General features: G+C 53.4%; 1 protein-coding gene and 1 long non-coding RNA gene across 5 annotated transcripts; one reads left to right on the top strand and one right to left on the bottom strand.

Moving 5' to 3' along the window:
• Positions 1–57: 57 nt before the first annotated feature.
• Positions 58–26552, bottom strand: SORBS3 (sorbin and SH3 domain containing 3). Of its 4 annotated transcripts, none has more exons than XM_064272704.1 (21): positions 26238–26552; positions 23546–23699; positions 23159–23276; positions 21565–21758; positions 20252–20315; positions 15519–15557; positions 14915–14984; positions 13079–13169; positions 12756–12842; positions 12602–12655; positions 11020–11106; positions 10375–10421; positions 9690–9829; positions 9451–9503; positions 9284–9360; positions 8956–9070; positions 6544–6669; positions 4875–5186; positions 3928–4031; positions 3262–3368; positions 58–882 (listed from the first exon to the last, which is right to left on the bottom strand). In XM_064272704.1, the coding sequence occupies exons 2-21, from the start codon at positions 23645–23647 to the stop codon at positions 821–823; spliced, it is 2049 nt and encodes a 682-aa protein (XP_064128774.1). In that variant the 5' UTR covers positions 23648–23699; positions 26238–26552; the 3' UTR covers positions 58–820. The 4 variants fall into 4 exon arrangements, with proteins under 4 accessions (XP_064128774.1, XP_064128773.1, XP_064128771.1 ...); XM_064272703.1 differs by having other exon boundaries at positions 9284–9330; positions 14915–14981; positions 26238–26340; XM_064272701.1 differs by having other exon boundaries at positions 14915–14981; positions 26238–26340.
• On the top strand, positions 14324–21609 carry LOC135228248 (uncharacterized). The gene is made up of 3 exons (XR_010318640.1): positions 14324–15014; positions 18340–18523; positions 20616–21609. It is a non-coding gene; the product is annotated as an uncharacterized LOC135228248 (long non-coding RNA).
• Positions 26553–27993: the final 1441 nt, after the last annotated feature.

Raw genomic sequence — 27993 nt, forward strand, 5'->3', positions numbered from 1 at the left:
TCCCAAGCCGTAGGAGGCCTTTCTCACCCCAGAGGAAAAGGACTCAGAGGCAAGGTCCCTGGTCTCCAGATTTATTTTACATTCTTTTCCAGAGGGAACTTGGGGGCTAGAGAGGGGGTGCTGGAGAGACAGGAGGGCAGCAAACCTCAGTCTCCCCTGGAAGACATTTGGGACAGGCCAGTTCTCCAAGGCCAGCAGCCTGGGCAGCACAGCAGAGGAACGATGTACAGAGCCCAGGCTAGGGCCTGGCAGCCTTCGGAAAGAGGGGCCTTTAGGCAAGACCTACCAGGCCTGAAGGCTAAGAAGGTGGCTGCATCCGCCCCCCACCTGCTCCCAGGCCCAGCTGGAGGCAGGAAGGCAAAGGAGCAGGAGGCAAGCTGAAGTGAAAAGGGAAGAATCCCTTCCAGTCAGAGGCATTTGGTCTCTATTAGGTTAGGAAGCTGGTCTTGGTTAGAGGAACCCCATGGGGGTGAAGCTGGGAGCCAGTCCCTGTTAGAGGAAACACCATGGCGGGTAGGGGTGGGCGGCTTGGGGGTCTGGTCTCAATAAGGCCTGGAAACAGTCTCCACTTCAAAGCAGACCTCTGTATTTGGGGAGTGGGCTGGGGGAGGAGATGAAAGGGCCGTCACAGGAACGCCTGTGAATCGTTGGTGGGGATCAGGCCAGGGGGCTCCAAGGAAAAGGCTTCTGGGGTTGTCTGCAGATGCTGGGAGCTCAGGCCCAGGGCAGGGACGATGTGGGGGAGGTCACCTTTCCCTCCCCTAAGTGCTACTGCTCCCCAACCCATCCTGGCTGGGCTGTGACTTGCCACGGAGGCCACTCACACCGGAGCTACGTAATTTCCGGGGAATGTTCCAAATTTCTGGGTCCTCCGGGAGACACCTGAAAGGGAAAGACAGAAACAGCATTCCTCCGCCTCCTTTTTTTAAACTGGAATGAGGGGCTAGGGCCCTGCCCCCTGCTGACAGTGTCCAAAACTGCAGGTGGAGTTCCTTTCCCAGTGGGGGGGGTTTGTTTTCCTCATTCCTGCCCCCTAGTGGCTTAGATGGGCAAAGCTACATTTCCCTAACCCAGTATTCCTTTTAACCAAAAAATCTGAGCAATCAACAAAGGTGCACAACTTTGCCCACCGCTCTGAATAACTCCATCCTTCCTTGGGAAAGAGAGGAAGCAGGGGACAAAGAACAGACTTTAAATCAGATGGAACCTCACTGTCCAGTATGGCATCCTCACTTCACAGATGGGGAGGGTAAGGCCTAAGAAAAGGAAGTCAGAGTGAAGTGCCTGAAAACTGCTTAGGCTTAGGAATAGTGAGGACTAAAATCTTGGCCTCCTGTATGACATACCCCCCAAACACCTGAGGCATGGAGTGGGAAGGGAGAATGCTAGAAGATTAGGAATATGAAATGAAATAAAAGCTAGTCCTGACTTGGGGTAAATTGATGTTCCTGGGCCTTCATTTCTAGCAGGCTGGTGTTATGGGTTGAATTGTGTCCCCAAAAGATATCTGTTGTAAATCCTAACCCCTATATCTGGGGATGTAATCCTCTTTGGGAATTGACTTTTCTTTGTTATGGTAATGAGGCCATATCAGTATAGAGTGGGTCTTGAGCCAATCACTTTGAGATATAAAAGAGCAGACCAGGCAGAGAAGCAAGGGAGTGCAGATACGGAAGATAAGATGCCAGGCCGCAGGAAGGTCGCCAAGGAACTGAGGAACAGAAAAGAGACAAGGACTTTCCCCAGAGCCAACACAGAGTGGAAGCCTTCCCCTACAGCCAGTGCCCTGAATTCGGGCTTCTAGCCTCCTAAACTGTGAGAAAATAATTTCTGTTTGTTAAATCGACCCACTTGTGGTATTTCTGTTACAGCAGCACTAGATAACTAAGACAGCTGGTACCCTTACTTTGCTATAAAAACCCATGTTCATCTTGGCCCCAGGCCTTGCTGATACTGTTCCCCTGCCTGAAGCATCCCTCTTTTTTGCCCTGTCTCTTCAAATCCTTCCACTGACCCTTCAAGGCCCAGCTTCCCCACCTCCCCAGGGAGCCTTCCCTGACCAGCCCACATTGATGTAAACCTATGCTGTCCAAAAGGACAACCACTAGTCACATGTGGCTACTGAGCACTCGCCATGTGCTAGTGGGATTGAGGAGCTGAACTTAACATTTTACTTCATTTTCATTAATTTAAATGTAAGACAGCCACACGTGGCTACCACACTGGACAGTGCAGCTGTAAAACTTTTCTCTGAAAACACTGGTCCTTATACCACAGAAGTGGAGCTTTGTTTTCTTGTCTCTATAAATTGGCAAACTTTATAAGTTGTAAAAAATGCAAAAGGAGAAGTATAGACAGTAATATTAGAATGTACCCAGCCCCCGCCCCTCTGAGGTAAGGACTGTTAACAAGTCGGTGCTTAACAACCACTGGTATGTTGGAAGCCTGGTCACCAGTGAGGTACTGGGACACAGGCCAGGAAAGGGCAGGCTGCCAGGTCGAGGGACTGCCTCTGTAGCCACTCCTGCCCAGGTACCCTCCAAACTTCACGTCCCACAGCCTGCTGGGTGGGCTGTGGCTGCTTACTTCTCTGGAGACCACCGGTCCTCTGAAGCTGAAATCTGGCCAGGGCCTGCCCACTCTGGGGAACCAGATCATGTGAAGCCCAGTAGGTGGGCCACCCTGAACCAGGCCAACTGAGTCTTCCCTGCTTCAGTCCTTTGCCCAGGCTGCCCTTGGGCCAACCCTGAGAGGTTGGGATCTCGCCTCACTCCCCTCTCCCCAGGCCCAGAGAAGCTAGCTGGGGGCAGAGGGATGGGGGGCGGCGGGGAAGAGGCTACAAAGGTGTGAGACCTGGTCCCTTCTATCAGGAGTTTGGCGTCTGCGGGAGACAGGATGCCCCCTTCCCCACAGACTGCTCTCTGAGGAGGCAGAGGTGTGTGGTGAGGAGTTGAGACTGGGGGTCAGGAATCCTGCCCTGTGTCCACAGTGACTCGCAATAACCTTGGGCTGGTGCCAGCTTCCTCTCAGGCCTCACCCCTCTTCAGGGCATGGAGAACAACCAGCACAGAAGTGCTGGCTTGGAGGAAGCATCCAGGGCCAGGCTTCCAGCAGCCAAGTCAAAAGCTGAGTGAGGGTGGTCAGACCATGAATCTTTGCTGAACCACACTGGTGAGCAGCAGCTGCCCACCAAATCCTCCCAGGGACCCTGAAGTACCTTCTTCCAGCCTACTTCCCCACCCATGCCCCAGGCTCACGTACCCACGAACCAGCCATCATCACACTGCTGCATGACGTCCACCCAATCCCCCTTCCACAGCTCCAGCTCGTCCTCATTCTGGGGCCGGTACTGGTACATCGCCCGATACCTGTGGGAGACATCGTTACGGCTACCTCCCCCAGACCATGTCTGGAGGGTCTCAACCCAACTACTGGCACTCCCAGAAAACACTCTGAATTGCCAGAGTTCCTCCGTGTTCCCATTAGGCCCTGGGCCAGCTCCTAGAATGACTATTCTCTGCCTGGCTTCCCCAGGTCTGCTCCCTGCCCACCACACCCTAATCACCCAGACCTCACCTCCTCTGAGCTACCAGTGCCTTCAAGTCTGTTCTACCAGTTCTCAGCCTTGGTTTACACGGGCATTGACCTCAGGGCTGGGAACCCAATGAGGAGGCTGAGCCAAGAGGCCAAGGGGTAGGGAGGCTTGCTTTAATGTCACATGGCTGGCAGGGATGGGTGGAGCCAGGAACACCACAAACAAGTGCCTTCTCACCTGCCCCTAAATCACCTGTAAGCACCTCAAGGATGACCACTATCTAATGGGAGTTTACCAAATACATCATAGGGGGAGGGGAGAATGTAGGAGCCAGTGTGCTCAGCACTGCTTGCTGGGCTCCCCCTGACCATGCGCCCTCAGATGGTACTCACGGAGTCCAGTGTATCTGAGTGGTGTTGGAGGAGGAGGTCCCCGGGTCCAGGGTATGGCTGGCGCCTTGAGGATGGGACAGAGCTGATCCGGGAGTGCTGAGACTCTGTGGGTTCACAGAAGGAAAGGAGAGTCAGAGGAGGAAGACAACAGGGAGGAGAACTGTATTGGGCCTCACACATCACCTGCAGGAAGCATTTTTACACACTACCTCATCTTATCCTTACAAATCCCAAGGCCCAGGGAAGATCTGGTTTGACTAGCTCACTTCACAGATGCTGGTAGTTAAGTGACAGGATTTCCAAACGCCAGCACAAACAAAGCTGGGGACAGGAGGAATACCGTGCACTGGTTGTAGCTGGTTCTCCGGACCCACAGCAGCCTCAGATCACTGAGGCCTTATGGCCAGGGAGCGTGTGATAGAGGTTTGCCGAGTGAGTGGATGAAAGAACGAATGAGTGCTGGCTGCATCAGCACTATGAATAGTGTTATTTTTTCCATCAGCTACTCTGAACTTTTAGCTCAAACTTACCCAACTACCCTCTGCAGTGGGAATTTTTACCCCCATTCTACAGGTGAGCAACATTCTACAGGTAAGAAACCCAAATCCTGAGAGGGAAAGTCATCTGCCCAAGGTGCCACAGCAGGCGAATGGCAGACCTGTGATTCCCGGTACCACCTGTAAATCAGGACAGAGTGGCATCTGAAGGGCCAGGATGGCCTGGGCTGGCTTTGGGGTCCCACTGAGAGCTGATTGGCTGCCTCAGGCCTTCCTGGGCTGGGCTCAAGGACTAGAACCAACTCAGCGGGTATGAGGTCCCTAAGGCCAGTGTGGGGCTGCAACACAAGGTCCTCCCCAATCACTCCGCTACTGTGTCACCAGTCCCAGGAACAGGGATGTGGCATGGGGGCAGGGCTTGGCTCTCCATACTTAGGCAGGCTACCTTACCTGGGTCTGGGGTCTTGGCTCCTGGGTGGGGCAAGAGAAGCCGGTGCGGTGGGGGGAGGTCTGGCCTCCCCATTCGGTGGGGTCAGCTGGTCTGCGCGGGGCAGAGGAGGAGCTGGGGCTACTGGCCAGACGGGCAGTGGCAGTCAAGTGGGGGGATCCAGGGAGCTGGGGACTATCATCACAGATCCGGAGCCGGGGCTCACGGCACACATGGACGTAGCTGGCAGGGAAGATGCCCTGGCGCCCGGTGCCCGAGATACGGCCCTCATACCAGTTCTCGTTCACCTTTCGGATCAGGCAGACACGCTCCCCCTGGGGGTAGGGAGAAATGAGTCAGCGTCTGCAGGGCCTACCTGGGCACCATGCACCCTGAAGGTGCCTTACATGGGCTGTCTCATCTTGCAGAGGAGCTCCCTCCACAACTTGCTAGGTTTGGATCAAGCCTGCCTCTTCTGGGAAGCCTACCCTGCATGCATCCCCCTCCCACGTCACAGCACTCTCCCTCCCCAGAGCTCCAATCACAGGGGAGCCCGGTGGTTAACAGCACAGTCCAAACCCAGTTCCAACAATTCCTAGCTGTGTGGCCTTGAGCAAGTTGCTTTGCCTCTCTGAGTCTTGGTTTCCTTACATGTTAAGAACCCATGGCCATAGGGATGATTCTGACTCATGCTCCCCACCATGCGTTTCAGAGAAGAACTGCTCTCTGTAGGGTTTTCAATGGCTGTAATCTTACAGAAGACCAACAGGCCTGTCTTCCACGGTGCCACTGCAGAGATTCAGACCACCAACTTTTGGTTAGTAGCCGAGTGTAAACCATTTGTGCCACCCGGGGCCCCTTCACATGTTAAGAGGGGATAAGGATATTATCCCCGTGAGGAGCAAATGAGATCAATGGTAGACATGTAAGAAGCACTGGACAGATGTTAGCCATTGTTGCCATGACAGTGTCCTGTCCCTGCCTTACACACTGGGTGATCCTGCCACCAGTGTATCTAAATATCAGCTCCCTGAGGGCAAGTACTGGGTCCTTAAGCCCACATGATGACTGATGTCAGGGGCAGAACTACCACTACCTCGGTGGGGCAGTTCTAGAGAGGATGGTCTCCAGCCCTCGCCATCCCCTGCCTCCTCCTGCTCCCACTCCCCCTCCACCCAGCCACCCCTCTCTCCCTGGGACCAGCTCTTCCAGATGTCACTCACTAGGGACATTCATGGCCTGAGCCCCCAAAATAAAACAAAGGGAGACCAATTCCCTGCTTTCTAGGACATTTTTCAAACTGTTTTGAACACAATCTATAACAAAAATATGTTTTGATAACAATCCAGTACACATACACATATGTATATACATAACTGCCAACGTTTGATAAAATACCCTTTCTACACGCACTGCAGTCTAATATTTCTATTCTTCTCTTTTAAAATGTTGATTATGATTCTCACAACCTACTAACCTGCAATTGAAAAAAACACAACTCTAGAAGGTTATAACCTTTTTAAAAGGGGCTAAATTAAGGGAAGTATATTTGAAGAGACAGGGAAACAATTTGAAATACTGGGTAAAAATGGGTAACCCCGACTCTTTTAAAAGTGTTTTTAACACACATATTAACCGTGTCTTCCCCTGCCCCGACCCTGCCCCACCACTTCCTGCCTGGCCCGGCTTCACCTTGCGGAAGGACAACTCCACGTCCAGATCCCCCTTGAAGTTGTACTGGGCCAGGGCTTCTCCATATTCTAGCACTTGGTAGGTCGGTGGCTTGATTGGCTTGGGGATCTCATCTGCGGGCAACACCTGCAGGAAGAAAGGTCATGAGTCAGGCCACTCCTTAGCCTGAGCATCAACTAGGTACAGGCTTGGGGCTCCTGGGAGGAGTGTAAGGCAACAAAGAGAAGATGAAAAACAAAAGAAGAAAAAGAGAAGGTGGCATGTGCAAGATCTGACCCCAGGCCAGAGACATGAAACACAGACACCAGACACAAGCCCTAGGAGTGGCCAGGGGTGAACACAGCCAAGGGGGTGGTCAGTCCAAGGAGGCTCCCTGAAGAAAGAATTTTCAGTAGAGGTATGTTTAGCGGGCATTACTGGAGTCAGGAATGGCAAGACTTGAAAGTGGAAGCAAGCCTAGCTGGAGAGTTTAAATTAGAGCACACAAGGAAATGAGGAGTAAGTAGCATTTGGTAACCTGTTCTGAAGCTGAGGATTTAATATTTTACCACTGCTGAGAACCAAGTGTTCCCCTTCTCTTCCCATTTTACTCCACCAGGTGCCCAGCATACTCTCCACTTCACCCCAACTCACAAAAATCAAGAAGTCAGTAAACTATTTGATACTAAGATGTAAATGACTAAGAATACTGCACATACTTTGTGGAATTTCAAGATCAGGGAGATTGTCCTGAGGGTAAGGGAGGCCTCCTAATGCCTTTCAAATTAAGAACATGAATTAAATAACAACCCAACCCATGGGTCAAAGAGGAAGTCACAAAAAATTAGAGAATATTTTGAACTCAATCAAAACACAATATATCAAAATTTGGAATGCAGCTAAAGTAGAATCTAGAGGAAAATGTATAGTATTAAATGTTTATATTAGACAAAAAGAAAAGTTTCAAATTAATAATCTGAGAACCTTAAGGAGCTAGAATAAGAAGAGTAAATTAAATCTAAAGCAAGCAGAAGGAAGAAAATGATAAAGAGCAGACATCAATGAAATTGAAAACAAAAACAAGAGAAAAATCAAAGAAATCAAAAGCCAGTTTTTTGGGAAAAAATCAATAAAATTCACAAACCTATAGCAGAATAAAACACAAATTATCAATACCAGGAATGAAAGAGAGGACATCACTATTGATCTTACTGACATTAAAAGGATAATAAAGGAATATTACCAAATAAATAAGTTTGATAAGTTGAAATTCCTTGAAAGACACAAATACCAAAGATAACCTGAGCAGTCTATCAAATCCAGAACCTGACTTTGGGAGGCAAGACCTGGATTCATATTCTGGATCTTCTACTTAATAACTTGCTTCCGAACCTTAGCAAAATGGGAATAATATATCACTTCCCCGATTAATGAAAGGAACAAGGGGGGTAACACACACATACGAGATTATGCATGTATATGTCATTTGTCCCTGGGCAGTACAAACAGTTAACACCATGGGCTGCTAATCAAAACCTTGGCAGTTTGAGTCTACCCAGAGACACCTCAGAAGAAAGGCCCGGTGATCTAATTCTGAAAAATCAGCCATTAAAAGTCCTATGGAGCACAGTTCTACTCTGACACAACGGGGTCACCATGAGTCGGAATCGACTCAATAGTAACCGGTTTTTGTCTTGTTTTATTTTTTGAAGAAGGTCTGCGCTGGCTTCTTCCTGCAGTATCTTCTTCCCCCGCCCAGATCTGCTCCTTCTTCCCCTCCTTTCCTTCCCTATCTCTTTTTCTTTCCTCAGAGGAGTACTTCATAGCAACTGGTTATGTGATTTGTAAACCAGTTAAACACTTGACACTCTTGGAAGTTGCAATTACAATTATTCCCAGGGGCAGCTTTAGAGAGATGGATCTGAGTGCTGAAAGTCTGCAACACTAGCTGGGGGTAGCAGTCTGTGGTCCAGGAGCTGCACTGTTTGGTTCTCCCCAGGGCTGAGCCCCACCTTTAGCCCTCACTTCACAAACATTTCCTAGGTACCACTTCCTGCATGGAAACCCTAGTGACTAGTGGTTAAGAGCTACCACTGCTAACCAATAGGTCCGCAGTTCAAATCCACCGGGTGCTCCTTGGAAACCGTATGGGGCAATTCTACCCTGTCCTCTAGGGTTGCTATGAGTCAGAACTGATTTGATGGCAACAGGCTGCATGCAATGCACTGGGCCAGGCACCCTGGGGGTCAAGGGCATTAAGGATATTTGGTCTCCGCTCCGTGAGCTCATAGTTTTTACATCTTACAAAATGGTGCCAAGAAATGAGGTATCAGTCAACCCCGGCAAGGGGCCAGGGATAAAGGGGTCTGCACTCCAAGCCTCTTCCAACACATCCACTCTGGCTCCTGCTTGCTCCCATCTCTCCCCGCTCACCTCCACGTAATTAGCAGGGAAGATGCCCAGCCTGCCATGGTGCTCCCCCTCCAGCCAGTTCTTGTCCACCTCCTTATGGATGTAGACAATGTCACCCTTCTGCAGAGTCAGCTCCCTGCAAACCAGAGCACCAACATCTGGGCAAGCTGAGGTCTCCAGATCCTCCTTCCCTTCAGACCCTGTCCAGTACACTCCAGAGTCCCCTCCACCCCTCTGAGGAAGTCCACTGCAGCCCTGTCTCCCCATCCCTCCCCCCGTCGTGGAGGGGTTTGAAGCTGCAGAGGCTCTGCCCCTGGGTGGAAAATGAAGGTAGAGAAGGGGTACTTACTTGGGGGACTGTGCCTGGAAGTCATATTTGAGCCTGGCAGCCTTCATCTGGGCAGGGGGAGAAAATGGGGGGCTTACCTAAGTCAGATAAGTGGCAGGTCCAGAAGAGTAACCCGGGGACCCGCCCTAGGCCCTCCCTGAACCCCGACCATAGAATCCCTCCCTTACCTTCTTCTCTTCCTTCCTGGCTGGGCTGACCCCTGGTTCAGCGGCACTAGGGTCTGTGGAAAAGCACTACCTCAGCTTGGGAACCGGAGGGTGGGGTTGGGATGCGGTCATGGCATCACCGCCCACTACAGGCACCAGCGAAGGCAGAGGCTCTCTGACCTTTCTGCCATCCCAGGAACCAGCCTATCTGGTGGGGGGCGGGTGTCTCGGTGAGATACAGAGTAGGATGTGGTCCTTACCTCGGATTGGGGAAGGGTAGACAAAGTCCCTACGACCCAGGAAGGGGCTTCCTCCATCCGCCATTCTGTAGGGGCTCACGGATCGGGAGGGACCCGGGTAAAGTGCATGCGGGGAGCTGGAGCTCCAGGCTAAGGTTGGGCTGCGGGGACATCGTGAGTGAGCCACTTGTCTACAGCTTCACACCCTACCCAGCTCACCCCTAGACCTCTGTTTCCCAATGTTCCCCATCCCCGCTTCCGCCACCACCGCCTCCCAAGGCGTCTCCCAGGTCCTAGGCTCTCAGCAGGATGTCCTACTTCCCGTGCAGCCAGGGTCAGGAAAGGGTGAGGCCTTGGACAGGGAGAGGGCGGAGGAGGTTAAGTTCGCGGGAGCGCGCGTGCCAAGTGGCGGCTCCCCGCTCCGCGCTGCGCCGCCAGTGGCGACAGAAGTCCTCGGGCTTGAGGCAAGTCCGCCTCTGTGGGCGACGGGACGGCCCCCTTGCAGAGAACCGCGGCTCCGAGTCCCTCGCTCGGCTGGGCTGCGGCGTCCCGGCCAGGCAGCGGCTCTCCAGGCCCCTCCTCTCCGCTCTCCCCCAGCTCGCCCGGTCCCGGTGGATTATCCGGCTGCCGCCAGGCCCGCCCCACGCCACGTCCCTCCGCCTGCCCCAGACAGCCCCCTGTCCGGCCCGCGTCTCCAGCCTCTCACCCGGCCGGGGGTCGCTGCTCCGGGGACCGTCGGGGCGCCTGGGAGCTCTGTGCGGGAAGGCGTGGCCGTTCAGTGCTGGGACCCGGTGTCCCAGCGCCAGCGAGGCCGCGGCCTCCGGAAAAGTTGGTAGCTCGGCAGAGGAGGGCTGGGGAGGGGCGGGCGGGACGCGGGGTCCTAGAGTCTCCCGCGCGCAGCGGGACCGGACCGCGGAGGAGCGGGGGGGAGGGAAGCTAGGGTGGCGGAAGAAGGAGGGAAGCGACTGGAGAAGGAGAGGCCGGGGAAACTCGGGCCTTTTAGGGGTTGGGGGTCCCTGAGGGCCGAGGTTCAGGGGGCGGGGCGAAGCTCGGTGGGGGGAGCCCTGGCACCGGGACTTCAGGCTGACGTGGAGTCGGCCTGGAAGAGTTCTTAGCTAAGGGTCACTTGGGAAAGTCAACGCCCTGTATTTTATAGAAGAGGAAAGAGATCGGGATGACGTTTTGCCCAGGGCCACAGCCGGTGTGTGGCAGGAGGCGATACCTCTTGACTGGCCGCCCTCCCACCCAAGCCCAGGGACAGGGAGAGGCCGGACCGTCCAGCGCTGCAGGCTCAAGATTCCAGCTCAGGGAGCCTGCGGGGGCTCCCAACGTGGGATTGGGAGGCTGGTACCTTGGGGGACGGCAGCCGGGTCTCAATTGCCCGCAGGTCCTTGTCCAGCTCCGCGCTCAGCTTGGCTAACTCTCTCTCAAGCAAGACCTGAGGGGCAGGGGATGAGACTTCAGGTAATGGGGCAGGGCAGGGGGAGGAGGCTGGTCAAAGGTCAGATGTGAGAAACCCAGTGGACAGCAGGACAGGGCATACTGTGCCCGGGTAAAAGGGCCGACCTCAGCGCACAGGACCGGGGAAGGCAGGGGGCTTGTGGGGAGGTGTTTCAGGGTGTCAAGAGGGCATCCCTACAACAGCCTCTCAGCTAGCCCCTCCCTCCTGACCTATCCTGCTCTCCCCCACAGTGCCTTAATGCTCCCCTATTTTTTTTTTTATAGTGCCTTAATGCTCGCTGATAGCGTCATAGTACTCCCTGATGGTACCTTAGCACTACCTGAAACCTGGACACGCTGGTGGCATAGTGGTTAAGAGTTCGGCTGCTAACCAAAAGGTCAGCAGTTCAAATCCACCAGGCGCTCCCTGGAAACCCTATGGGGCAGTTCTACTCTGTCCTACAGGGTTGCTCTGAGTCTACGAGCAACAGGTTTAGTTTTTCTGGTTTGATAGTGCCTTAATGCTCCCAGATAGTGCCTCAGTGCTCCCGGATAGTGCCTAAGTGCTCCGGATAGTGTGTTACTGTTCCCGGATAGTGCCCAAGTGCTCCCGGACAGTGCCGTAGTGCTCCCACAGAGTGTCTGAGTGCTCCCACAGAGGGTCTTAGTATTTTCTTTGTCATGTTACTTCCCTGTTCAAGAATTTACAGTGGTTCCCTATCTCCTCTCCCATCAAGTCTTTCATGGCCTTCAACAGCCTGGTTTCACTGTCCCCATCCAGCTGTCCCTCCCACTGCCCATCCCAGTCTGCTGTTGCACACACACCCCTCCAGGCCCTTCCTAATGCTTCTCCTCTCACCCAGAACATCCCTCTGTCTGGTTGGCCAAACCCTCCCATCTTCATAGACCCCAGCTCCACCTCCAAGAATACTTCCGGACAATTCTAGTCCACACTGGCCACTCCCTTCTCTGCTTCCGCTTTGGTCAACACATATTTATCCAACACATGTTTATTGAGCTTCACTCTGAGTCAGAATCAGCTCGACAGCAATGGGTTTGGTTTTTGGTTTCTGATGCTTTAGCAGATTTCAGCAGATCATCCCGACTAGGAAGAAATGCCTGGCAATCTACTTCTGAAAATTAGCCAAGGAAAACCCTGTGGATCACAATGGTCCAATCTGCAACCAATCCTGGGGATGGCACAGGACTAGGCAGCGTTTCGTTTTGTTCCATTGTGCACGGGGTCCCCATGAGATGGGGGCTGACTCCACAACAGCTAACAACTGTATGTCAGGCCCTGGTCTGGGTGCTGGGGATACAGAGGTGAGAAGTGCTCAGCCTAAGTAAACCGATGGGACTAGAAGGGTCAGAGCTTTTGCCTGTGGTCTTTGCCCAGGGGCACTGGTGCCCACCTCGCCCAGAATCTCTCTCATACATCCCCCAACATTGGTGTCTACCTCCTCACCCCACCCACCCACCCAGCTAGCACTCACCTCAATGGGCTGAGAGGGCTTATCAACAGGCTCGTCCACCAGAGGTTTCTTTGGCTGAAGGATGAAGAAGAATGTGTCAGAGGGGGTGAGTTTTCTTCCCAAAATGCACTTGCTGGGGGTATGTCCACTCCCAGGGGGCCAGGTTGACACTTACCCTCTGCCCAGTCTCTAGTTCCTGCAGAAATTCATTCCAGGAGTCCTCCTTCCAGATGCCGTCTACTCTCTCTTGGCACCTGGGCACCTGCGTGGAGGCAGGCAGGCATCACCTTGAGTAGAGGGGTACCTGGACACTGGCCAGACTGAGAAAGCAGGCTTCCGGGCCCCTGACCCACCCCTGTGCCCACTGGTGCTCTCCGAGGGATTCTGGGCTATACCGGACCCAAGCTCAAAGGGCGTTATCTCTGCTATTCCAGCAGAGGGGTCTGGCTACACAACGTGAAATTGGGGGGTGATAAGGGAGGATGCGGGGCGGGCTACCTGATTTTGTGTCTGGAGCAGAGAGGAGGATGTTCTAGGTTTATAGTTCAATGTGCTTCCAGGAAACTCTTCAGGGAGGCCCCGGCTTCTTCTGAAGAAAAGGAAGGACAGCTCTTCAGTTTCCTTTTAGGGAAACTGAGGCAAAAGTGAGCACACAGGCCTGGTTCAGGGAGCTGCACACCCCAGCACCTGTTCTGGGTTAAGGGGCCAATGGTGCCTCTGGCTGCTCCTGCCTGTTCCTGTGGAAGTGATGTTAAATAGTGAAAAGTATTCAAATCTTAGCTCCACCACTTAGTAGTTGTGTGACCTTTGGGCCAGAAGCTGTAAAATGGGTATAGTTCACCTTCATAAGGGGTGTAGTGATGCTTAGGCAGGGAACATGTGTGAGGTGCCCAGGAGAGGGCCTGGCATATAACGGCTGCTCCATAGTGGCCTTCGGTAAAACGTCCTGGAGGATGCGACAGTGTTCTGTCTGACCCTGTGATCTTAGCTACATATGTCTGTGCAGCTTTGATGAGGCCGGTCTTTACAGCTGCTGTGGCTGAGCAGGACGGTCTGGCACCCATGCCCAACAGTGTACGCTAAGTCATATTCCAAGGAAAACCTCGGGGAAGGGGAAAGAGCCCTGGCGCCCTGAGCAGCGGTGGGCCCTGGGCAAATTCCTTCTCCTCCCTGGGCCTCTGTCCATGAGGAGCTGGATTCAGTCACCTTGCCCTGAAGCCACCCCAGCTGCCGAGGCTCTGCACTGTCCCTGGGGGTTCCTCACTTTTCACGTTTGCTTTAGCTTCCCTCCTGCCCCCATTCTTGGCTGGCTTAAAAGTTCCAGCCTCTGTTTTTTTCAGTCTTTCCAAAGTAGAACCACTGTATCGAGCTTATCAAACAATGGAATGCCTGACCCGAGGGTCAGGAATTGTTGACTGTAATTATGATTCTCTTCTGATTTTAGCAATAATAAAAGGGAAAATGAGAATGGTCTCTGTCATTTCTAATATAAGGAAGCTCTATTCATAATTAGACCTGTACGATAATGATGTGTGGAGGCTTACTATGTGCCAAGCGTGACACATTATCTCATTTAATCCTCACAACAACCCTATGATCCCCACTTAACAGATGGGGACACTGAGGCTCAGACTGCTTAAGCTGCCCAAGGTCACATGGCAGGGGAAGCGCACTAGCTGGAACCCAGAACTCTGGTTCCAAAGCTGTACCTTATTGGTGATGCTAATAGCCGGGCCACTTACGGCTATGCTGACTGGCTAATCCCTCCACGTAAAGGAATGAGACACTCATTGAGTTAACTCTGAGAGCAAAACTCCTGATTCCCAACATTGGGCTGAGCCCCTCCTGAGCCCTGGCGGCCCCACTGGGCTTGTGAGGATTGCACAGAGGAAAGGAATTTCATCCTTAACCTCCCTGGTGTGGCTCCTCTCTCAGCGTCAGAAGTCCGGTGGAAACTTGTGTTCATCCATACCCTTCTCAGGGCTCTGCCCAAGGACTCTGAGTCACGTTGCTCCCCACCCCATATGACCTGTGGATTTTTTGGGTGATGGAGTTCCTGCTACCGAACACAAACGTGTCACAAGCGTTCCTGACCAGGAATGAGTACCACGTGCGCTCTCTGCTCGCCTTTCCTCTTTGGCCCTGGCGGTGGGGGAAGTCTCCGGGGCCTTAGAGACCCTGAGAAAAGACAGGGCCCATCTGGGGAGCCAGACCCCGGCCTGTCTGCCCCAAGGCTGCCCCAGCTGTGGCCACCAGGGGGCGCCGGTCCCACAGGGAAGAGCTGATCGCGGCCCCTCCGCGCCCTCGAGCCCCTTCCCCACTTCTCACGCTCACCCGCTCAAGGTTGCGGCGGGGCCTGGTCTGGAGGCAGGTCTTCGCTGGTGCCCGGGATGAGTTGCGTCTGCTGAGGAGACACACGAGGAAACTACTGAAGGTGAGAGGTCAGGCAGCAGCGCGGGGAGGGGCGGGAGCTGGAGTTAGGGCGCCTGGGCGCCCATTTAAGGTTCTGGCACCCACCCCCACCCTCGCTCCCTGGAGGTGGAGAAAGGGAGGTGTCCCGAGCCACTAAATGTGTGTTTTGCCCCCTGAGGGTCACACGATTCACTAAGTCTTCAAAAACAAAAACAAAAACTGTGGGGTAGGTTGGTGTCCTCATTTTACAGGTGAGGAAAGAGAGGCTCAGAGAAGTAAAAACACCGCCAGGGAGTGGCCGAGGTAGGATTCACGGGGCTGCAAAGCTGATGCTTTTTATTACCATGCTAATAGCTAGGGCGAGAAAGGGAACTTGGAGGTCACCGGAAAAGAGCCATAACAACGTCTCTAGTTGAACTAGGGCCAACTGGGGATCCCCCAAAGCCAGGCCAGCTGCACATCCCAGCTTCAGGGAAGTGGGAGCCTGGGAGGTGTTTCCCGGCTGGGGCGACTGGCACCTCCTCACCTTTGGGTGGTTCCTCGAATGTCCAGTCCAGCTGCAGGTCTGTGAGAGCAGAAGGGACGCAGGTCAGGAGTGGGCAGAAAGGGAGAGAGAGCCCTGTGCCACTACCTCAGCCGCTCCCAGCCTCCCGCCAAGAGCTGGGGGCGACGGGCTGAGTCAGGGCCTGAAGAATGTCCGAGGGAGGGAAGGAATTAGGAGAGCAGCTCTCCGGAGGGCTTGAAATGCCTCTGGCCCACTTGAGGGCTGGAGCAAGCCAGTGCTGGGCAGCCCACTTGCCCAAACCCTCCAGCTCCTCCCTCCCTGCGTTCCCACACACACCCTCTTTCCGACCTTTGTGGACCTGCCCTTCCATGTCAGGTGGGAGGAATGTGATTTTCTCTTCTCCCTCTTTCCCATCCTGCACCCAGTTCTAAATATTTATCTTTCCCCCTTTGCCCAGACCCACACTCTTCATGGTGCTCATGAATTTCCAGGGTCTTCTAGCAAAAGCTACTGACCAGCCAACCAATTTGATCCCTTTGCATGAAGACATGCTGCAACAGCTCCTGCCTTAAACACAAAACTCTATTTTCTCCATCCCACATCTTCCCCCAGCTGCTGGATTTTTCTGCTTTCCTCTACAGCAAAAGGTTGTAACTAACTCACCACCTCCAATTTCCTACTCCCATTCTTTCTAATCAGGCATTCGGCCCCATCACCTTTGTCCCCAACCACTCTTACAAAGACCCCGGTGAGCTCCACCTCACCAATCTAATGGTTCATTCTCAGTCTTTGTCTTAATTTGACCCATCAACAGCATTTGTCACAGTGGATCCTTTCTTGCTTTTGAAATTCCCTCTTCACTTGGCTTTAGGGAGACCACACTGCCTTTGTTTTCCTCCTTCCTCCCTGGCTGCACCTTCTCAGTCAGCTTTGCTGGTTCCTGTTCATCTCTCAAACCTCTTAACATCCTTGGGCCTCTTTGTCTCTCCATCAGCATTCCCTCCCTAGATGATCAAGTCTAGTCTTAAAACCAAAAAACCAAACCCAGTGCCGTCGAGTCGATTCCAACTCATAGCGACCCTATAGGACAGGGTAGAACTGCCCCATAGAGTTTCCAAGGAGCGCCTGGTGGATTCTAACTGCTGACCCTTTGGTTAGCAGCCATAGCACTTAACCATTACGCCACCAGGGTTTCCAGTCTAGTCTTAGAGCTTTTAAAATACCACCCATTCCAGTGGTTTGCAACCCTGGCTGCACATTAGAATTACTTGGGGAACGTTCAATCAGAATCTCTTTAAGTGAATCCCAGGTGTTTATATCTGCAGTTTAGACCTCACTCATGAACTACTGAAAAAAAAACCCACTGCCATCAAATCAATTCCAACTCATGGTGACCCCATGTGTTACAGAGTAGAACTGCAATCCATAGGAGTTTCTTAGCTGTAATCTTACAGAAGCAGATTGCCATGCCTTTCTTCTAGGTGGGTTTGAACTGCCAACCTTTCAGTTAGCAGCTGAGTGCAAACCTTTTATGCAACCCGAAGACTGGTCCATGAACTACAGGGTTGTATATTCAACTGCTTACTTGACATCTCTCCTTGGACATAAACTATCTAAACTGGATTTCTCTTAAACCTGCTCTTCCTGCAGTCTTCCCTATCTTTACAAATGCCGACACCATCCTTCTATTTGTTCGGGTTTGAAATCATCTGGACTCCTCTCTTTCATGCAACACCCAATCCATCAGCAAATTCCCATGACTATCTTCAAAATAAGGAGCCCTGCTGGTGCAGTGGTTAAGTGCTCGATTCAAACCCACCAGCGGCTCCATGGGAGAAGAGGCCTGGTGATCTGCTCTTGTAAAGATTTACAGCCTTGGAAACCCTACAGGGCAGTTCTACTCTGTCTAACAGTGTTACTATGAGTCGGAATTGACTCGACGGCACCCAACAACAGCAACAATCTTCAAAATGTATCCTGAATCCCACCAAGTCCCCTCAAGTCCACTGTTACCATCCAGGTCCAAGACACCATCATCTCTAGCCTGAATTAAAGCAAAAACCTCCTAACTGGTCCCCTGCTTCCACCCCTGCCTCTACCATCTCTTCTCCACACCTCAGCCAGAGTGATCCTTTGTAGCCATTATTAGTCAGATCTGCCACTCTTCTGCTCAGCACCTCCCAGTGGCTCCTCATCTCTCAGAGAGTGAAAGCCAAATTCCTTATCATGGCCCACAAGGCCTCCATGATCTGACCACATTACCTCTCTGATTTCATCTCCTACCTCATGCCCCTCTCGCACTCCATCCACCCTCTTCCTGCTGTTCTAGAACATGCCAGGCATGTTTCTCCTTCAGGGTCTTTGGTACTCCCTCTGCCAGGAATGCTGTTCCCTACCTCTCTGCCAGGCTAACTCCTTCACCCTCTCAGGGCTCTGCTCAGAGCGGCCTTTCCTGACCATCCTGTGTTAAGTAGCAACCTCACTGGGCTCTCCACTGACGCTTTACCACCATCTGCCATATTAGATACAGTCACATGTTACTTAACGTCCACAATATGGTCTGTGAAATAGGAACACCATATTATATACAGGCAGTCCCCAGATTATAAATGAGTTTTGTTCCTAAGTCTGTCTTTAAGTCGAATTTGTATGTAATTCGGAACAGGTATGGTTCATATCTAATGCCAGTTAGTCAAATGTTTGTCTTAGTATATAGCATATAGTATATAGTGTAACTTTCTATGCATAAAAAGTCGTTAAAGAAACACTTCTAGATACACTAAAACATCTTTAACATAATACAGTAATAATAATAATGTTTTTTCAACATACATAACCGTAGGTGCTGCTTACATGTTAATATTGACAATAGAGGACACAAGGGGCAGAATCATGGAAACTTCTTAGACATAACCAAACACCTTGAAGGATGAAGTTTCTTGGCTCAAGGATGAAGGGCCATAGACTCAGGGATCATCTACATTAATTGGCACAACAGAGTTCATAAAGTTCTGCATCCTGCTTTGGTGAGTAGCGTCTGGGGTCTTAAAAGTTTGCGAGCAGCCATTTAGATACATCTATTGGTCTTTTACCATCTGGAGCAAAGGAGAGTAAAGAAAACCAAAGGCTTAAGGGAGCAGCTAGTACAAAGGACTGACGGACCACGTGAACCACAGCCTACACAACCCCAAGAACTAGATGGTGCCCAGCTACAATGGCTGACCACTCTCTGACTGAGATCACAAAAGAGGGTCCCAGAGAGAGTGGAAGAAAAATTATAGAACAAAAAATCAAATTCATAAAAAAGACCAGACTTACTATTCTTACAGAGACTGGAAGAAGCCCCGAGACCATGGCCCTAAAACACCCTTCTGAACTGGAACTGAAGCCATTCCTAGAGACCACCTTCCAGCCAAACCATAGACAGGCCCATAAAATAATAACATCTGAGAGGAACGGGCTCCTTAGAACAATCAGTTATAAGAGATCAAAAGGGCAACATTTGCCCAAAAGCAAAGATGAGAAGGCAAGAAGGGACAGAAATTCAGGACGAACGGAAACAGGGAACTCAGGGTGGAAATGGGGAGAGTGCTGACACATTATGCGGAATGAAACCAATGTTGTGGGACATTTTACATACAAAGAATCGAATGGAAAAGTAATTTGCTCTGTAAACGTTCACCTAATATGCAATAAAAAATTAAAAGTATAATAATATTTTGATGTGTGTCAAAAAGTAGCTCCCATTTGTTATGTACCTCGAATTTTCAATATTATAGGCTTTACAGGGGTTGGTTCATAACTAGGTGTTGTACATAAGTTGGACATTTGTAACCCAGGGATTGCCGTATAACCTTAGGAACCATCGTTGGACATTGCCCAAATGGACATTATGTGGCACGTGACTGTGTTTATCTGTTTAGTACACGTCTCCCTCTATCTAGAACATAAGCTGTACTAGAACGGAGACACTCTTTTTTATTATATCATCAGCCTTCCGTGTGAAAGACCTGGGTTTGATTCCCCGGCAGTGTACCTCATACGCAGCTATTACCCGTCTGTTATGGGAGCCTGTGTGTATCTGTGATGCTGAACAGGTTTTAGCAGAGCTTCCAAACTAAGATTGACTAGGAAGAAAAACCTGGCGATCTGAAAATCGGCCAGTGAAACCCTGTGGACCACAACCATCTGATCCACAACCAGTCATGGGAATGATGTAGGGCCAGGCAGTGTATCGTTCCATTGTGCATGGGGCACCATGAGTCGGGGGCCAGCTGGAAAACAGCTAACAACAAGAAGTATCTTCAGCGCCTAAAGCAGTGCTTGGCGCATAGTAAGTGCTCAGTAAACATTCAAGGGACCAAACGATTGAATGAGTGAACTTGTAGGAAGCTCATGTATACTTCCCAGGGTTGGCTGCAGTTTAAGTCATGGAAGAAAGCAATTAATGAAGAGGAATGAACCACTAATGGTGGAATTTCAGCCTGGCAGGAAAATCAGAAATTTCAGGAATGAACCATCTTCCCAGTACCCTCAGAGGATACCAGGGGACAGCGTCTAGTCATTATCTTGGAGGATGCTCTGCAGGCTACTGCTGGGCCCTGAGTACCTTTCTTTGACCAGTTTTAGGGACCACACACCACAGGGCCTGGGGTGGGTGGAGAAGGAGCTCCCTAAGCAGGTGAGTTCCCCTTTCTGTCCCTCCCTCCCGAAACACAGTCTGGCAGGGAGAGGGCCCTGGGAGGGTGTCCCACCTGGCATTTTCCAGTGAATCTGCTGGAACATTTTCCGGTACCAGTCCTTGGGGCTGTCAACACTCTGGAATGAGAAAAGGCAAAGTCAGGCCTCACTGCTTACCCACTCTTCCATTATCAAGCCACGGAAATTCTTCCTTAATGAGCCCTTCCTCTGGCCACCCCTGAAGGTCCAGTGGGTAGGCTGGTGAACTTCTCCGTTGTGATATCCTTAATAACAATGACTGTGTGTGACATGTATATGGCTAAGACACATGGAAGGATGTACATCAAAGCGTATACAATGATGAGCCCTAAGTTATGAAGCATTGGGTTTACATTTTTTCTCTTTGCTTTTTTTTTTTCATTTCTAATGTTTCTACAGAGGGCAGTGGTGGTTCAGTGGTAGAATTTTCACTCTTCATGTGGGAGACCCACGTTCGATTCCCGGCCAGTGCACCTTCATGGCCAGCCACCACCTGTCTGTCAGTGGAGGCTTGTGTATTGCTGTGATGCTGAACAGGCTGCAGTGGAGTTTCCAGACTAACATGGACTAGGATGAAAGGCCTGGCAATCTACTTCCAAACATCAGCCAGTGAAAACCCTACAGGTTACAATGGTCTGATCTGTTGTGCATGGGGTCATCCTGAGTCGGGGGCAGACTTGATGGTAGTTAACAACAACATTTCTACAAAGAGCATATGTTTCTATGTAATTTAAAAGACACACAAAAAGTAATAATATAGGAGAAATGATATTTCAAATTCCCTGCCTCATCTGAGCCTCAAAACTACCCTGGGAGGCAGGAAGGGTATGTTATCAACTCCATTTTCCAGATGAGAGGGTGGAGGCCAGAGGCACCTGGTTGGCTCAAGACACACAGTGGGTGTGGAAGGAGGTCAGGGCCCACTGAGCCTGGACCTCTGAGCCCTCCACGCCTGCCTGCTACAGTGCAGGGCCTTCTCCCTCAGGACTCACTCCTTCAGCTAGTTGTTCACTCATCACCCATTTCATGAGCACTGTCCAGTCCCTTGGGGTACAAAACTCCGAGCTGGGCCCTGCCAGGCTCAGCCCTTACAGCAGTGGTTCTTCACCTTTGAGAACCTGGTGGGAATTGTAGACCTCCCCCCTCACAAGCCACTTGTACAACTCAGACACACAAGGGTGCCCAAAACTTTATGGGGTTCCATGACCACCTGAAACCATCCATGGTGGAGCCCCAGCGGAATGGTCTGGATACAGCCTTTACTGCCCACCCCACTGTCATTCACAGAAGCGAGCTCAGTGTGAGTCCCTGGGCTCCATCTGTTTGTGGCCCCCAGCCCTGGACTCACGGATCGGGGTGCAATGGGCATGCCGCTCTCATCCACAGGCCCGATTCCCTTGTACTTGACCCAGCGCTTGTCCCGACGCTTGCTGTCCTTGGTCCACGTGGCTGACCAGTTCTGGGCTTGCTGGGGGGCAGGGGTCTTTGGGCTACCTGAGGGCCGGCTCCCAGGCCCTGGCCAGGTCTGATACCAGGCTGTGTCTGTGGGGTGTGCACAGGAGAGCATTACAAAAGGCAGGGCCCCCACCCAAACTGGTGCGTCCCTTAGCTCCTTAGAACATGGATCCCTGTGGGCTCCAAAGTTTCAACATCTTGTTTGTTTGAGTTTCTGACACAGACTCTACAAACCTCCCATCCCCAGAAGTACCACAGGCTTCTGTTTACTTTTTCGTTAAAGGGAATTAAAATGGATTTTGTTTTGAGAAATCTGTGCCCGACTCCACCGCACCCTGCTGTCCTGGAGTCTTCCTAAGAGTTTTTAGAAGGAGGGCTGGGAGTTACTGCTTGTAGAGAGCGCTGCGGACTTCCCAGCTGGGGAGGCAGAAATGGCGCGGGGGCCTGAAGGGGACAGGGCTGCATTCAGACCTCAGTGCCTCAGTTTCCCCTTCTGAAAAACGAGGGTAATTGCTGCAAAGATTCAGTGAGATCTAAGTGTGTGACTGTGGCCAGTGCAGTGTCTGACACACAGTCGAGAGGCGCTCAGTGAGGGACAGAAACTCATTCACCAGACATGGCTGCTGTGTCCTCAACTTCCCCAGAACCTTAGGCCCCAAGAAGCCAGTGCAGCCGCCTAAGGGCTTTGGGTTTGAATCTCAGCTCAGCCTCTACTAGCTGAACATCTCTTGAGACTCAGTTTCCTCACTGGGAAGATGACAGTAATTGTACCTTACCTTGCCAGGATATTGAGGGATTCAATGAGGTAAGGCTTGTAAAGCATCTTTACAGTGTCCAGTACACTGTAAGTGTTTAATAATTTGTTAAATGTATAAACCACTTCACCCGGGGCTGCCTCAAAGGAATGCTCAATAAAGGATGCCACCCTCTCAGGAGATGGTCACTCAGGGCTGGCCTGCACCAAGGAGGTCCCAGAATAACTTAACCCCCTGCTGACATGTGGCTAGCTGGCCTCCTGAGCACAGATGAGACAGCTCAGAGGCATGCCTGTAGTGGGGGGTCAGCCCTGCCCCTTCTAGAACCAGCATGTGCTCCCATTCGAATTCACCCTTTCATCCCCACTCCAAGCTAGTCCCTGGCTGGAGGCCCCCCACTTCCCTTCCCTGGTACTGGGGGGAGGGGCCGGGAGCGGAAGGGAAGGGATGTGTCAGCCACTCTCTCCCACAGCTGATTTCACTTTCACAGGGCTACACATGCTCACACAGGGAGGGGACAGCTGCGCTGGGAGCCCTGGGGCACCAGGGGGTAGTCCCTGGGGGGGCCAACTGGGTGTAGGACCTCCTCATGGCCTTGAGACACCCCTCCCCACCCCCATCCAGGCCTCTGCTGCCCCTCCTGCTCCACACAGGGTGGTGCCTGATGGCAGGGCAGCTTTGACCCCTACCCCCCCATGGGGCTCCTGGAGCAGGTTTTTCTGCCTAACCCACCTGGGCACCGGGAAGCATCTCTCCTCTGTGGGAAGCACCCATTGCACACGGTCCGGGGTGCAGGGTCGTGGAACTGGAAATTAAGGGTGTTGGAGCCCCCACTCCGGATCACGGGCATCTGTGGAAAGGGCCAGGAACGGCTGCTCAGGGCCCAGAAGGTCCCGCAGAAGGGTGGGAGGGATGGCTGCCAGGGCGTAGCCCACAGCCCGTGGTGAGGGCTCCAGGGCCCAGCCTGACCCTTTCGCAGGAAACCAGCGAGGCTCTCTGCAGCTACCTTCTGACTCCTCTTTCCTCCCTGCATTCCTTTAGTCCTTCTGTCCTGCCTGTCCTGCTAGTGTCCCCCTAGGGTGGGACCAGGGCACCCTCTCCCTCAATGGTCTCACTCACCCGTGTCCCATGGGAGGATGACCCTACATGGGCCCGGAGGTGGCCAGGGATGAAGTCGTCCAGGCTCAGCCCAGCAGGGAGGCTGCAAGGGGGGGCCTGCATGCTTGGGTCAAGGTGGGAGGACTCTGGGTGTGCCAGCTGCTCCGTGTGTCCTCTGCAGGGAAGACAGAAGGGAAAGCCCTATTGGGCCTGACTGCTATGGCCTCTTGGTTCAACCTAGGGGTGGGAAGGAGGGGAAAACCTTGGGAGGGGGTTGGGGTCAGCTGGGTGGGAGCCCACAGGACCCAGGAAACAGGCCACTGTGAGCACCCGCCTGCAGGCTGCCTGTGCCAGCTCCCATAGGCACAATGGACTGCTTGTTAGGCCCTGGGCAGGAGCTCCTGGTGGGAGTGGGGGTGGGGGAGGCCTGGGCAAGGAGGAGGGAAGGCTGGCCAGGAGCAGGCTTGCTGGACAAAGCCTCCTTGGGCATGCAGGTCTGCAGGACCAAGCTCCGGCCTTCGCCCTGTTGGGCAGCCTCTCTGGGGCTCTCACTGCACAGCACAGCCTGCTCCCCCAGAGGAAGGCAGAGGGGAACTGGGGCAACTGGCAGAGAGGGGTAGGGGGATATGAGACTTTGTTTCAGTTCCCTCTGCCTCCCCCAGTCCCTGAGTGAGCATCTGCTTGCCAGCGGGCACAAGGAGCAACTCAGGCCAGGGGAGAGGCCCTGGCCAACAGCAAGGGCACCGCCCACTGCCCGCTGGGAAGCAGTGGTGGCACCCTAAACCCGAACAAGGCCAAGGTTCCGGGGAGGGGTAGAGTGGGGGGCATTTCCAGGCAGCAGGAACCACTCCTTCTGAGCTCAAAGGGAGTATCAGCTCCATCCTTTATCTCCCTTCCCTCAGACTGAGGACTCAGAGGTTCAGCGTGCAGTGAGGAGGGGGTGGAGAGAAGTAGCCGGTGAGAGGAAAGGTGGACCTGGAGGGTATTCCCTGGTGCTCTCTTGCACATGGTCACACACACACACACACACACACACACACACTTCCTCCTATGTCTTCAGACTGATTGTTGGATGGAGGATCTTCCCTGGCCAGCCAGGTTCTACTGAGGTTAGGTCAGGGGTAAGGGGCTCCAGGCATTCAGGAGATGGAAATGGAGGAAGGGAACTCAGAGGGGTGGGTGGAAGAGGACAGGGAGGAGGTTCTCAGGTCAGGGTGTCTAATGAGGCTCTTCTACCCAGGAACTGGTGTGGAGGCTGTCCCACCTCACCTTTGCTGTTGGACTGGGCCACTACCTTCTGGGGCCAGACTAGTTCTGGGCTTTTGGCTCAGTGTGACTGTGTGTGCCTGTGGGGTCGGTGGGGGTTCATGGGGAGGGCAGCCAGTGGGATGGGAATGGAGGTGGAGTGATGTGGCTCTGACTTGTGGGGGTGCCACCAGTGGGGATCATGTGAGCAGCATGGGTTGTGGGTACAGAAGGGAGTCAGCTGAATTGTATGTGGGTGTGTGTATGCAGTGGGTGGTCATATGAGCAGCACACGACTTGCGGGGACCAGAGGAGATGAGGGTGCATAGGGGCTGTGACTGGTTGTCAGGCCTTGGGGGGGGTTGGCAAGGGTACAGACAAAGCTGGGGGCAGCTCCTTGTCTCTGGTCTGAGTTTGGGGGGATTCCTTCTGACATTCGAGCAGTGGCCTGTTGGGGATCTAGCTTTTCCGTGGCTGTGGGGAGTGGAGGGCTGAGACTGGAGGAGGGGCAGCTCACCAGCTGGATCCCATTAAGACTCCTATCAAATGCGAAACATGCAGACACATCCTAGTTCCCCCACTGCTCTCTTCCTTGTGGGGAAATTGAGGCAGAGGAGAGTGGGAGGTCAGGAGGCCCAGGACAGGGTAGGTCCAAGCAGGGACCCCTCCCTGTCCAGCTGACTGCTTGAGGCCAAGTTGCCTGGTCAGCAAGTGCAGTCTCTGCCCATCAGCTGACCAGGCTCTTCCTTCCCTAGCCTCCCCATTCCACTCTGTACTCAGTGACAACTGCCCTCTTGTAGAGTGGTGGATGGAGGGCAGGAGGTGCCCCCCAACCACTTGAGTTTTCAGGGGTTGTTGACCCTTGATGCCTCAGCCTGCCTGCAACCCCACCCCCATCTGGCCCAACCTTCAGGGATAGACAGAGGTGGGGATGGGAAGGGTAGTCTGAGTTTTTCTCCTCGAAGCCCTGCCAGGAAACATTGGGGAGGGCTTTTCATAGGGACGATGAGGCACCCAGGGGAATTGGGCCTGCATCTGGCAGAGGACAGAGGGTGCCTGGACATTTCTGGTGTCCTTCCAGAATTCATCCAGCCCCTTTCCTTCCAAACAGCCAGCTCCAAAGAGCTGGAAGAGATGCGGTACTTCTACTTCGGCTGGCAAACACCTTCCCATCTCTAAGTGCTGCTTTGACCTTGGGGTCTTGGCCCTACGCACTTTTCCAGGTCCAGCTACAAGTCCACGTGGACTTCTCAACTTTCCCCTTTTCTGGATTGACGGGAGGGAGGAACTTCCAAGCTCTTTCCACCTCAGTTTCCCTGAGTTTGGGACGCCCAGCCTCTGAGGACCCCAAGGGGAGGGGCTCTACTGCCTTCCCTTTGGGCTTGGCGCGGGGCAGGGTTGGCTCCCTGGTCTCTCCCTGACTGCGGCCTCCGCCTCCTCTCCCGCCCCTCTCCATGCCGGCACCTACCTTCCCCGGCGAGCAGGTGGCGGGGACTGAGACCGCCTGGGAGGGCAGGAGCATCTCTGCTCGGCTCCCGCCTGGCGCGGCCGCTGCAGGCCCTTAGGGAGGGGCCCGGGAGAAGTCCGAGATGTGCTCTCTCCCCTCGTGACCGGGTCAGGACAGGGCTCCGAGAGGCTGGGCGCACGAGGAGGAAGAAGGAGGCAGAGGCAGTGAGCGAGCGCGAGCGCGCTGGGAGGCAGGGGACGTGAGCTTTGGCAGAGGGAGGGCGACCGGCGGAGTTTGTGTTTCCAATCTGGACTGTTTGCGGAGGGGTGGGGTGGGGGGCCGGCTACTCCCTTTCCCGCCTCGCGGGGCGGGGGCTCGAGGACAGCCCGCCAAGGGCGTGCGAGTGCCCTCCGTCCGGGCTTTGGCCGGGCGCCCCGCGGGGACGCTGGTGGCTCCTGGCCCAGGAGGCCGGGCCGGCCGGGAGGCGGCGCCGGCAGGAGCCACCCGAAGGTCCCCGGGGAGCCTGCTCTGGTTTCCCAGCTGCCTTTCCCCGGCCCCCACCGCAGGGCTGGCGTCGGACAGGGGGCGGGGGAGCCAGCAAAGGCCACTCAGAGTTTCCAGCGACACTTCCAGCTTGTGGGAAGGGAGCGGCTGCACAGCCGAGCCAGGACAGGGCAGGAATGATTAACAAGAACTAGCCCTGGGCCCCAGGGCCCGAGTCGAGCCAGCAGCTGATACGGAGTCCGCAACCTCAGAGAAGCCCGAGACGGGCCAGAGATGAAGACAGGCTGGGACCAAGATAAGCCGGAGAACGCCGAGGGCCTCCCAGACAGAGCTGCAAAGCGGAACGAGTTAAGGCCTTGGAGAAAGATTTTTGTGCCTGCGTAGACACGCGTCCGGACGTGTGCAAACACACACACACTCGCCTGCAAACATGCCGATGCTCACACACGTGCAAGCACCGAGGACTGCCCGGGGAGAAAGTCAGCCTGAGGGAGCGGCCCACTGGGCGCACCACGCCTCTATAGGATGAGGGTGGGGCCCCTCTGGCCGGGATGGGGTTAGGAGGGTCTTGGTGTTCCCATACGCCGTATTTATTTTGATTTTGTTGCTTTTCCGCTGTTCCAGCTGCTCTGGCACAAGCCCCAAGAGCCCCGCCCATGGGCTCCCTGACCTTTCTGGCTACGCCACCCCTCCCCCGCCCGCCCTGTTTGCACAGGGTCTGTTGTAGAAAGCGGGGATGCTTAATGAATGCTTATCGATAATGGAAACAGACGCTGGAGTACTTCTAGTTCTTGGCTTGGCTGTGGGACCCCAGGCCCCAAACCAACAATCCAACAGTAACTGAGCAACTCCACATACTTTTTGGGACAGAACAATGACAGATTTTGAAAACATGTAAACATGGACCGCATACCTACTGGGTGTAAGGTTTGTACTCTGAGGCCACAATACACCTTGGAGTACTTACTCAAAAGTTGAGAGTGGGGAAGGGGATGAACAACTTTCCACCTTTACCATCCTGAACGTTTTAGCTTTATATTTTTTCTGTGCAGTTGAAAGAGCTCAATCAGGATGCCCAGAATGAGCGTGAAACAATGTCCCATAGAAAACAGCTGAAAGAGATGTTTAGGCTGAGGGGATACTTAGGAGAGACAGGGCATGCTGGCTATCTTCCAGTGCCTGCAGGGTTGCCACGTGGAAGTAGAGTGGTTGCACTGTGGGTCCAGGAGCAGAAGTGGGACCATTGGGTGTAAATGATAGGGAAGCAGATCCA

This window comes from Loxodonta africana, chromosome 19 (assembly GCF_030014295.1).
Source record: "Loxodonta africana isolate mLoxAfr1 chromosome 19, mLoxAfr1.hap2, whole genome shotgun sequence".
Lineage (NCBI taxonomy): Eukaryota > Metazoa > Chordata > Mammalia > Proboscidea > Elephantidae > Loxodonta > Loxodonta africana.

Excerpts from the sequence above, each read along its gene's own strand:
- SORBS3 (XM_064272704.1), bottom strand. The coding sequence starts at position 23,647 with ATGCAGGCCCCCCCTTGCAGCCTCCCTGCTGGGCTGAGCCTGGACGAC. Across the intron at positions 12,843-13,078 it reads TGCTCCAGACACAAAATCAG|GTGCCCAGGTGCCAAGAGAG; the intron begins GTAGCCCGCCCC and ends GCCTCCACGCAG. Across the intron at positions 9,361-9,450 it reads CCAGGAAGGAAGAGAAGAAG|GTAAGCCCCCCATTTTCTCC; the intron begins GTAAGGGAGGGA and ends TATCTGACTTAG.